The 12,352-nt window shown below is 51.8% G+C and overlaps 1 protein-coding gene across 5 annotated transcripts in view; it reads left to right on the forward strand.

Annotated features, from left to right (window-relative positions):
• PLEKHA7 (pleckstrin homology domain containing A7) overlaps nucleotides 1-12,352 on the forward strand; it is a gene marked incomplete at its 3' end in the record, with an annotated part of 94,216 nt that overhangs the window by 63,942 nt on the left and 17,922 nt on the right. For 3 of the 5 annotated variants that reach the window (XM_040334493.1, XM_040334488.1, XM_040334490.1), the window contains 2 exon segments: nucleotides 4,648-5,122; nucleotides 8,175-8,261. In XM_040334493.1, the coding sequence (XP_040190427.1) occupies nucleotides 4,648-5,122; nucleotides 8,175-8,261 (562 nt within the window). 5 annotated transcript variants of the gene reach the window in all.

Genomic DNA, 12,352 nt, shown 5'->3' on the forward strand with positions numbered 1-12,352 from the left:
CTGGGTAGAGTGCGCCACCTGCAGTCACTGCGGGGTGATGTACAGTGCTGTGAAAAAGTATTTGCCCCTGTTCTTCTGATCTCTTACTTTTTGCATGTTTTGTTACACTTAAATGATTTGGATCATCAAACAAATGTTATTATTACACAAAGATAACCCGAGGAAATACAAAATGCAGTACTTAACCACTTAAGGACCGGACCAATATGCTGCTACATTTCCCAAGGGGTTTTTACAATTCGGCACTGCGTCGCTTTAACTGACAATTGCGCGGTCGTGCGACGTGGCTCCCAAACAAAATTGGCGTCCTTTTTCCCCCACAAATAGAGCTTTCTTTTGGTGGTATTTGATCACCTCTGCGGTTTTTATTTTTTGCGCTATAAACAAAAATAGAGCGACAGTTTTGAAAAAAATTCAATATTTTTTACTTTTTCCATTAATAAATATCCCAAAACAGATATAAAAATATTTTTTTTCCTCAGTTTAGGCCGATACGTATTCTTCTACCTATTTTTGGTAAAAAAAAAATCGCAATAAGCGTTTATCGATTGGTTTGCGCAAAATTTATAACGTTTACAAAATAGGGGATAGTTTTATTATAATTTTTTTTTTTTTTTACTACTAATGGCGGCGATCAGCGATTTTTTTCGTGACTGCGACATTATGGCGGACACTTCGGACAATTTTGACACATTTTTGGGACCATTGTCATTTTCACAGCAAAAAATGCATTTAAATTGCATTGTTTATTGTGAAAATGACAGTTGCAGTTTGGGAGTTAACCACAGGGGGCGCTGTAGGAGTTAGGGTTCACCTAGTGTGTGTTTACAACTGTAGGGGGGTGTGGCTGTAGGTCTGACATCATCGATTGTGTGTCCCCTATAAAAGGGATCACTTGATCGATGCACCGCCACAGTGAAGCACGGGGAAGCCATGTTTACACGCGGCTCTCCCCATTCTTCAGCTCCGGGGAGCGATCGCGAGGGGGCGGCTAAAAACGAATAGCCGCGCCCTCGTCCCGGATCGCTCATGAAGCCATGGGAACCGCCGCATTTAGCGGGGGGGGGTCCCGATCGGACCCACGTCTTAGCAGGGACGTACAGGTACGCCAATGTGCCTGTCCGTGCCATTCTGCCGACGTATATGTACATGCGGCGGTCGGGAAGTGGTTAAACAATGATTTCATTTAACTAAGGGAAAAAAGCTGTCCAAACCTGCCTTGCCATATGTGAAAAAGTAATTGGAACACCCAGGACTGATTACTGCCAGACCTGTTGAATCGAGAAATCGCATAAATAGAATCTGTCTGACAAAGTGAAGATCTCAAAAAGCCGCCACATATCATGCCGCCATCTAAAGAAATTCAAGAACAGATGAGATACAAAGTAATGGACATGTATTGGTCTGGAAAGGGTTACAAAGACATTTTCTAAGGAGAACATTGGGGGGGGGGGTCCAGACGCGGTGACGTCAGTGCGTGGCTCCGCCCTGACATGTTTTGTCATAAATGACATTATCAAAGGGCACCCATTTTTCTTCAGCACAATTTTCAATTCTATTTCCTTTAGCGCAGTATTCCCCCCCCCTTGAGATTTACCAATAAGAAAGAGACGGGGGAAACATGGCGGCGTCCATGGGAGAGTTCCAAGGACAAAGCCACCGCTGACCAAAAAGAACTCAAAGGCTCGTCTCACATTTACCGAGAATCACCCGGATTATCCCCAAGACTGGAGATGGAAAAGTTGAAGGTTGTGGAAGGTGAGCGTCCCGTTCCATCTAAGAGTCAGACGCGATGGGGGTGGGGGATGGTCTGGGGCTGGACGACTCGCCATCATTGATGGAACCATAAATTCTACTCTCTACCAGAAAATCCTGAAGGAGAATGTCCGCCCGTCACTCCCTGACCTCAGGGGCACGCAGGTTATGCAGCAGGACAATTAACCCAAAACACACCAGCAAGTCCTCCTCTGAATGTCTCAAAAACCCCAAATGAAGGTTTCGGAGAGGCCTAGTCAAAGTCCGGACTTCAATCCCATTGAGATGCTGTGGCGTGACCTTTACACAGGCCGGTCATCCTGGAAAACCCTCCAATGTGGCTGAATGAAAATAAATCTACATAGAAGAGATCGCCGACATTCCCCCACAGCGACGCGACGTTTCCGGCAAACGCTGGACTCCAGTTGTTAGGTTTAGGGGGCAATTACTTTTTCACATGGGGCCAGGCAGGTTTAGGAAGCTTGTACCTCGAGGTGATCCTAGAATAAGAAACTGTAAATATCTCCTAAACATCCACCATTCAGGAGATTATTACTGTATATGGAGCCAGTGACATCACAAGTGTGGTAGTGACGTCATTGCAGCTCCAGCCAATCACACCGCCGGAGTCCGTGAGCCCAGAAGGAAGACCGGGAGAAGATGGGAGCGCCGGCAGCGGGGGCAGATCGGTGCTGGAGGGCTTCTTTTATGTGCTTGTATGTGATGCCCCTCCCCCACACACAGGGCAGCCATCAGGAATTTTGGGGCCCCTTACACAGCTTCAGGCATGGGCCCCCTGGAGCAGAGAACCGGGGGGGCGGGTGCCTTTATATATATATATATATATATATATATATATATATATATATATATATATATAAAAATAAATAAAATAATATGCATTTTCTTTTTTTATAAAAAAAAGGGGGGTTGCCATCTGGGGCCCTCTGGGCCCTTTAATAAAAAAAATATATATATATATATATATATATATATATATATATATATTTATATATTAACTTTTATATATTTTTTTATTTTTATATATAAATAAAAAATATATAAAAAAATTTAGTTTTTTTATAAAAAAATATGGAAAAAAGGGGGGTTGTCATCCGTGCCCCTGGGAACCTCCAAGCCTCTAAAAAAAAAAAAAAAATTGGCCCTTTAATAAAAAACAAAATGAAAATATATTTAAAACAAATATATATATTTTTATAAAAAAATAAATAAAAAAAATGGGGGGTTGCCATCTAGGGCCCTGTGGGCCTCCGGGGTTGCCATCCGGACCCCTTACAGGTGTACTGCCTGTACCCCCCTGATGGCGGCCCTGCCCACACATTATAACATTACCTTGCAGGTAAGAAAAGAAACCACACCCAGCGGTTTACGACATGAAATCATCATTTAATAATTGCATTTTGTATTTCCTCGGGTTATCTTTGTGTCATAGTAACTTTTGTTTGATGATCTGAAGTGTGACAAATATCAGGAAGGGAGCAAATACTTTTCCACAGCACTGTATCTGATCTGTATTCTAGGTAAAGGGCGCCACCCGCAGTCATTGTGGGGTATTGCGTGTGTATGTGAGGTATTTCATGATATGCCTTTTGTGTATAGAGCGCCACCTAAGATTCTGTGTGATGTATTCTGGGTACAGAGCGCCACCCGCAGTCATTGTCGGGTATTGCGTGTGATATTTTTAGGATAAGAGGCAGACTTGGCACTGACTTTGGTTATTCAGTTTTAGACAAATACTTTGTACAATTGGCTTGGGGGCTGTCGGGTGTGTGGGAGTTGGGGACTGTCGGGTGTCTGGGGGTTGGGGACTGTCGGGTGTCTGGGGGTTGGGGACTGTCTGGGGGTTGGGGACTGTCTGGGGGTTGGGGACTGTCTGGGGGTTGGGGACTGTGGGGTGTCCGGGGGTTGGGGACTGTCTGGGGGTTGGGGACTGTCTGGGGGTTGGGGACTGTCTGGGGGTTGGGGACTGTCTGGGGGTTGGGGACTGTGGGGTGTCCGGTGGTTGGGGACTGTGGGGTGTCCGGTGATTGGGGACTGTGGGGTGTCCGGGGGTTGGGGACTGTGGGGTGTCCGGGGGTTGGGGACTGTGGGGTGTCCGGTGATTGGGGACTGTGGGGTGTCTGGGGGTTGGGTGCTGTCGGGTGTCTGGGGGTTGGGGACTGTCTGGGGGTTGGGGACTGTGGGGTGTCCGGGTGGTTGGGGACTGTCCGGTGGTTGGGGACTGTCGGGTGTCCGGTGGTTGGGGACTGTCTGGGGGTTGGGGACTGTCCGTGGTTGGGGACTGTCGGGTGTCCGGGGGTTGGGGACTGTGGGGTGTCTGGTGGTTGGGGACTGTGGGGTGTCTGGTGGTTGGGGACTGTGGGGTGTCCGGGGGTTGGGGACTGTCGGGTGTCCGGTGATTGGGGACTGTCGGGTGTCTGGGGGTTGGGGGCTGACGGGTGTCTGGGGGTTGGGTGCTGTGGGGTGTCTGGGGGTTGGGTGCTGTCGGGTGTCTGGGGGTTGGGTGCTGTCGGGTGTCTGGGGGTTGGGGACTGTGGGGTGTCTGGGGGTTGGGTGCTGTCGGGTGTCTGGGGGTTGGGTGCTGTCGGGTGTCTGGGGGACTGTCGGGTGTCTGGGGGTTGGGTGCTGTGGGGTGTCTGGGGGTTGGGTGCTGTCGGGTGTCTGGGGGTTGGGTGCTGTCGGGTGTCTGGGGGACTGTCGGGTGTCTGGGGGTTGGGGACTGTGGGGTGTCCGGGTGGTTGGGGACTGTCCGGTGGTTGGGGACTGTCCGGTGGTTGGGGACTGTGGGGTGTCCGGTGGTTGGGGACTGTCGGGTGTCCGGGTGTTGTCCGGGGTAAATCTTCCCGCTCTCATGCTCCTCCTTCTTTTCAGTGTCGGCGCAGAACATGAGAGGTACCAGACTTTGCCAAAGACCAGCAGACACCCCCCCAGCGGCTCTCCACCCCCCATCCGCAACTTGCCAAGTGACTATAAATACGCCCAGGACCGGGTCAGCCACCTGAAGATGTCCAATGAGGAGCGTCAGGCCACCAAGGAGGGGATGGTGTGGCAGCTCTACGAGTGGCAGCAGAGGCAGCAGTTCAAACATGGCAGCCCCACCGGGCAGATCTGTATGGGCACCATGGACGCCGCAGACCGCGTGAGAGCCAAGAGTATGTTAGACGTCCCCCGGTGTGTGTCTGTCCCTCCGTCTCCCTCCGACATGCCCCCCCCCGGCCCCCCGAAGTTCTTTCCTCCCAGAAGACCCCACACCCCAGCGGAGAGACTGATGGTCCGGCCGGAGGAGGGGGCCATCGATGTCCCTTATCTCGGATCCCCACAGAAGAGCCGTGTCAGTGCTGTCAAGGTAAAGAGGACCTGTCTATGATTAACCATCACACACAAGTATCCGCCCACCTACTCAGAACACTGACAGTTACCCAACGGAGCCCCTTAAAGTGTACGTGACCCCAACCGTGACCCCAACCGTGACCCCAACCGTGACCCCCAACCGTGACCCCAACCATGACCCCAACCGTGACCCCCAACCGTGACCCCCAACCGTGACCCCAACCATGACCCCCCCATACGTTACATTTCCCCATAAAAGTGTTTTGTTGTATCTGCTAAGAGCCTAGGGTGACCACACTTTCCCAGGGTGACCACACAGTCTCAGGGTGACACCACGGTCTCAGGGTGACACCACGGTCTCAGGGTGACACCACGGTCCCAGGGTGACCACACAGTCCCAGGGTGACCACACACAGTCCCAGGGTGACACCACGGTCTCAGGGTAACCACACAGTCCCAGGGTGACACCACGGTCCCAGGGTGACCACACAGTCCCAGGGTGACCACACGGTCCCAGGGTGACCACACAGTCCCAGGGTGACACCACGGTCCCAGGGTGACCACACAGTCCCAGGGTGACACCACGGTCCCAGGGTGACCACACAGTCCCAGGGTGACCACACATTCCCAGGGTGACCACACAGTCCCAGGGTGACCACACGGTCCCAGGGTGACCACACAGTCCCAGGGTGACACCACGGTCCCAGGGTGACCACACAGTCCCAGGGTGACCACACAGTCCCAGGGTGACCACACAGTCCCAGGGTGACACCACGGTCCCAGGGTGACCACACAGTCCCAGGGTGACCACACGGTCCCAGGGTGACCACACAGTCCCAGGGTGACCACACAGTCCCAGGGTGACACCACGGTCCCAGGGTGACCACACAGTCCCAGGGTGACCACACAGTCCCAGGGTGACACCACGGTCCCAGGGTGACCACACAGTCCCAGGGTGACCACACAGTCCCAGGGTGACCACACAGTCCCAGGGTGACACCACATTCCCAGGGTGACCACACATTCCCAGGGTGACCACACGGTCCCAGGGTGACCACACATTCACAGGGTGACCACACATTCCCAGGGTGACCACACGGTCCCAGGGTGACCACACATTCCCAGGGTGACCCCACGGTCCCAGGGTGACCACACACAGTCCCAGGGTGACCACACAGTCCCAGGGTGACCACACACAGTCCCAGGGTGACCACACACAGTCCCAGGGTGACCACACACAGTCCCAGGGTGACCACACACAGTCCCAGGGTGACCACACACAGTCCCAGGGTGACCACACACAGTCCCAGGGTGACACCACGGTCCCAGGGTTGACCACACAGTTCCAGGGTGACCACACAGTTCTTCCATAGATCTAGCACAGTGAGTGAATGTGGTCACCCTGGGACAGGAAGTGTGTTTCTGGCAGGATCACTGGGTGAAAATAAAAGGGAAAACAAAAATGCCGCCACCACATGCGAGGAACAATGTGACACATTTCTTGGGTTTAGATACATTTTCTATCACTATGGGGAGAATTTACCAAAACTGGAGCAGCTGTGCATGGCGGCCAATCGGCTTCTATCTTCAGGTTGTTCAATTAAGCTTTGAAAATGAAAGATAGAAGCTGATTGGTTGCTATGCACAGCTGCTCTAGCTTGGGGTGGGTATTGCTGGGGTGTCCCCCCAGGATCCCATAATACTTTATTGGAGGTCATATCACTCTGTATATACAGAATAGGGTCTACATTGCTGGGGGGCCCCTATGGATCCTGTACTGTATTGGGGGTCATGTTACACTGTATATACAGTATAGGATCCTGGGGGGGACGCCCCCCCCCCTAATAATGCAGACCCCATTCTGTGTATACAGAGTAACATGACCCCCCAATACAGTATAGGATCCTGGGGGGACGCCCCCCTCATAATGCAGACCCCATTCTGTGTATACAGAGTAACATGACCCCCCAATACAGTATAGGATCCTGGGGGGACGCCCCCCCTCATAATGCAGACCCCATTCTGTGTATACAGAGTAACATGACCCCCCAATACAGTATGGGATCCTGGGGGTAGCATTAGGGTCTGCATTTTTCGGGGGGGGCCCCTTGGATCCTGTACTGTATTGGAGTCATGCTGTATATACAGAATGGGGTGTGCATTGTTCGGGGGGGCCCCTAGGATTCTATACTGTATTGGAGTCATGCTGTATATACAGAATGGGGTGTGCATTGTTTGGGGGGGCCCCTAGGATCCTGTACTGTATTGGAGTCATGCTGTATATACAGAATGGGGTCTGCATTGTTTGGGGGGGCCCCTAGGATCCTGTACTGTATTGGAGTCATGCTGTATATACAGAATGGGGTCTGCTTGTTTCGGGGGCCCCTAGGATCCTATACTGTATAGGAGTCATGCTGTATATACAGAATGGGGTCTGCATTGTTCGGGGGCCCCTAGCATTCTATACTGTATTGGAGTCATGCTGTATATACAGAATGGGGTCTGCATTGTTCGGGGGGCCCCTAGGACCCTGTACTGTATTGGAGTCATGCTGTATATACAGAATGGGGTCTGCATTGTTTGGGGGGCCCCTAGGATCCTGTACTGTATTGGAGTCATGCTGTATATACAGAATGGGGTCTGCATTGTTCGGGGGGCCCCTAGGATCCTGTACTGTATTGGAGTCATGCTGTATATACAGAATGGGGTCTGCATTGTTTGGGGGGGGCCCCTAGGACCCTGTACTGTATAGGAGTCATGCTGTATATACAGAATGGGGTCTGCTTGTTTCGGGGGCCCCTAGGATCCTGTACTGTATTGGAGTCATGCTGTATATACAGAATGGGGTCTGTATTGTTTGGGGGGGCCCCTAGGATCCTGTACTGTATTGGAGTCATGCTGTATATACAGAATGGGGTGTGGGGGTCTCCCCAGGATGCTATATTGTACAATGGGGTCTCCATTGCTGGGGGTCTGAACCCCCTGTGGAGGTTTTTGGTCTTTCTATGCAGTTCTCAGCCCCGCCCACTAGGTGGCGTCTCACTCACCTTTTTTTTTCTCCCCCCCAGTCTGCAGCTCACGTGGATCGCCGCTCCATGCCGTCCATGGGATATATGACACACACTGTAAGTGCCCCCAGTTTACATGGCAAGTCGGTAAGAGCTTTTCCTCATCGTCTTATTTTGGGCATTTTGTAGTTTCTTCCTCCTCCTCCTAGTAACAGAGAACTTTCCCTTTATAACTGAGCCGATTTGTGAGGTCTTAGAGACCCGAGTCCTCTGGGGGCCGTGTGATTGGCCGCTGTGTCTAATCTCCTCTCACAATGTTCTGAATGCCTGCAGCCCGAAGAGATAACTTTATTCCTCATTCGATTAAGGCGACACCAGGCCCAGCTGGCTACTGTCCGAAATTACACAATGGCCAAATTAAAGCGGCATCATCATCCGACCCGTCCCCACTACTACCAGGTCAGGGGGAAGTGCTTGTGGTGCCCCACCCTGCCCTGCGCCCACCTGGCTGTGTGTTCCCGCCGCATGCCTGCCCATCGCTCCCATGTACAGTGCATACCCCCCCCCCCCCCCCCGCCCTGCCCTATGTGATTCCACCTATTGTCACCGTACTCCAATATTACTGCGCCCCCTACTGTCCCTGACAACTTCTGACAATCCCTATCTTTGTGTCTCTGCCCCTCCCACAATGGGGAGATTTCCCTGCAGTAGTGCATAGTAGGAGATCTCGGCACGTGATTCAGATTGCCAGCAGCATCACACCGGCTCCCTACGGTGCATGTGTGAGGCACCGCTGCGCTCTTCTACTGGCCCGGTGGCAGGGAGAAGGAGGAGGGAACTGCCCCCCCCCCTGAAAGGTGCCAAATGTGGCACCAGAGGGGGGGGGAGACAAATTAGTGGAAGTTCCACTTTTGGGTGGAACTCCGCTTTAAGGTTCTCCAGTGTGGGGACAATCGGTGGACTTGTCTGAGCGCTCAGCGGAATGACATATCCTGAGATAATCCGGAGCCGCCGCTTCTTAAAGATTGAATTGGTGAAACCCGCAGTGCAGCCGCCATCCGGCTCAGTGTCCGATATTAAATGCCGGGGGGCGGTTCCCGGGACGGACGCTGCGTGGCTCTGCGTCCTTTCCTGTAAATTGGCGCAGACAGAATTCATGAGTATCTCTGGAGAATCAATACTATTTATGTGACCCCCCCCAATCAATACTAGTCATGTGACCCCCAATCAATACTATTCATGTGACCCCCCCCCAATCAATACTAGTCATGTGACCACCTTTAATCAATACTAGTCATGTGACCTCCTTTAATCAATACTAGTCATGTGACCCCCCCAATCAATACTAGTCATGTGACCCCCCAATCAATACTAGTCATGTGACCCCCCAATCAATACTAGTCATGTAACCCCCAATCAATACTAGTCATGTGACCCCCCAATCAATACTAGTCATGTGACCCCCCAATCAATACTAGTCATGTGACCCCCCCCCCCAATCAATACTGGTCATGTCACCCCCCCAATCAATACTGGTCATGTGACCCCCCAATCAATACTGGTCATGTGACCCCCCAATCAATACTGGTCATGTGACCCCCCAATCAATACTGGTCATGTGACCCCCCAATCAATACTGGTCATGTGACCCCCCCCAATCAATACTAGTCATGTGACCCCCCCCAATCAATACTAGTCATGTGACCCCCCCAATCAATACTAGTCATGTGACCCCCCCAATCAATACTAGCCATGTGACCCCCCCCCAATCAATACTATTCATGTGACCCCCCCCCCCCAATCAATACTAGTCATGTGACCCCCCAATCAATACTAGTCATATGACCCCCCCCCCCAATCAATACTTGTCGTGGAACCCCCCCTCCAATCAATACTAGTCATGTGACCCCCCCAATCAATACTAGCCATGTGACCCCCCCCCAATCAATACTATTCATGTGACCCCCCCCCCCAATCAATACTAGTCATGTGACCCCCCAATCAATACTAGTCATATGACCCCCCCCCCAATCAATACTTGTCGTGGAACCCCCCCTCCAATCAATACTAGTCATGTGACCCCCCCAATCAATATTAGTCATGTGCCCATTTGTCCCCCCAGTAGGCATGTATCAATATATAATGTCGCTGTTACAATGATCCCGAGCAGAGCGGGAACTGACCGGAGTGCCCCCCCCCCCCCGTTATCCTGTGTCCCCGTCCCCCCCCCCCCATCTCTTCCATAGGTTTGGCTTTTGCTGATTTTCATGGCGGCCTCTGCATGGCGACTTCCCTCATTTGCTGCATGACGTCACCTTTACACTGTCTATTATACAATGTATATCCCGTGTGATCGATACAATGTATATCCCGTGTGATCGATACAATGTATATCCCGTGTGATCGATACAATGTATATCCCGTGTGATCGATACAATGTATATCCCGTGTGATCGATACAATGTACCAGCGAGGAGTTCGCACATCAGTACCAACCTGCAGTGCATGTGACAACACTGAAGAAATGACACAGTGGGCCAGATTCAGATTCTGATTCAGATATCAGCGGATCTTTAGATCTGATTTACGTTACTCCGGCAAGTTTTTGAGGCAAGTGCTTTATTCAGAAAGCACTTGCCTCTAAAGTTGCAGCGGCGTATCGTAAATCCCCCGGCGGAATTCAAATTCCGCGGCTAGGGGGCGTGGAAAATTTAAATCAGGCGCGTCCCCGCGCCGATCGAACAGTGCATGCGCCGTCCGCTAAATTTCCCAGCGTGCATTGCTCCAAATGACGTCGCTAGGACGTCATTGGTTTAGACGTGAACGTAATTTACGTCCATCCGTATTCGCGAACGACTTACGCAAACGACCTAAAAAATTCAAAATTCGACCCGGGAATGACAGCCATACTTAACATAGGATACGCCGCATATAGCAGGGGTAACTATACGCCGGAAAAAGCCGAACGCAAACAACGTAAAAAAATTTGCCGGGCGGATGTACGTTTCTGAATCGGCGTAAATGCTCATTTGCATATTCCTCGCGTATACAAACAGAAGCGCCACCTAGCGGCCAGCAGGAGATTGCAGCCTAAGATCCGACACTTACACCTGTTGGATCTTAGGGAGATGTATGCGGAACCTGATTCTATGAATCAGTCGCAGAGATACGACCGACGGAACTCAGAGATACGACGGCTTATTTCTTTGAGAATCTGGCCCAGTGTATCTACAATGTTGTGTAGTGAGTGTACAGGGGGGGGGAGGAGTGTACAGGGGGGGGTGTACAGGGGGGGGAGGAGTGTACAGGGGGGGGAGGAGTGTACAGGAGGGGGAGGGGGGTGTACACAGGGGGGGGAAAGGAGTGTACAGCTTGTATAACAAATAACTCAACACACAGCCATTAATGTCTAAACTGCTGGCAACAAAAGTCAGGACACCCCTAAGTGAAAATGTCCAAATTGGGCCCAATTAGCCATTCCCCCCCCCCCCCCCGGTGTCATGTGACTGGTTAGTGTTACAAGGTCTCAGGTGTGATAAATTTGGTGTTATCGCTCTCACTCTCTCATACTGGTCACTGGAAGGACAACATGGCCCCTCATGGCAAAGATCTCTCTGAGGATCTGATATAAAGAACTGTGTCTCTACATAAAGATGGCCGAGGATAGAAGAAGATCGCCAAGACCCTGAAACTGATCTGCAGCGCGGGGGGCGGGACCATCCAGCGGTATAACAGGACGGGTTCCCCTCCCCCGCCATGGTCCTCTGAGGAAGTTGAAGTCACGTGATCAGCGTCATATCCAGAGGTTGTCTTCGGGAAATAGACGTATGAGTGCAGCCAGCATTGCTGCAGAGGGGGAGGGGGTGGGGGAGGGGTCAGCCTGTCAGTGCTCAGACCATACGCCGCACACTGCATCAAATTGGTCTCCAGAAGGAAGCCTCTTCTAAAGATGATGCACAAGAAAGAGACAAGCAGACTAAGGACATGGATTACTGGATACCGCAGGTATTTGGTGTCAGATGGTGTCAGGCGTGTGGGGGGGGGGGGGGGCAGATGAGGAGGACAAAGACAAGTGTGTCTTCCCTACAGTCAGGCATGGTGGGGGGAGGGTCATGGTCTGGGGCTGCATGAGTGCTGCCGGCACTGGGGGGCTACAGATCATTGAGGGGACCATGAATACCGACATGTACTGTGATATACTGAAGCAGAGCATGATCCCCTCCCTTCAGAGACTGGAC

The sequence above is a fragment of the Rana temporaria genome (genome assembly GCF_905171775.1).
Source record: "Rana temporaria chromosome 11 unlocalized genomic scaffold, aRanTem1.1 chr11x, whole genome shotgun sequence".
NCBI lineage: Eukaryota > Metazoa > Chordata > Amphibia > Anura > Ranidae > Rana > Rana temporaria.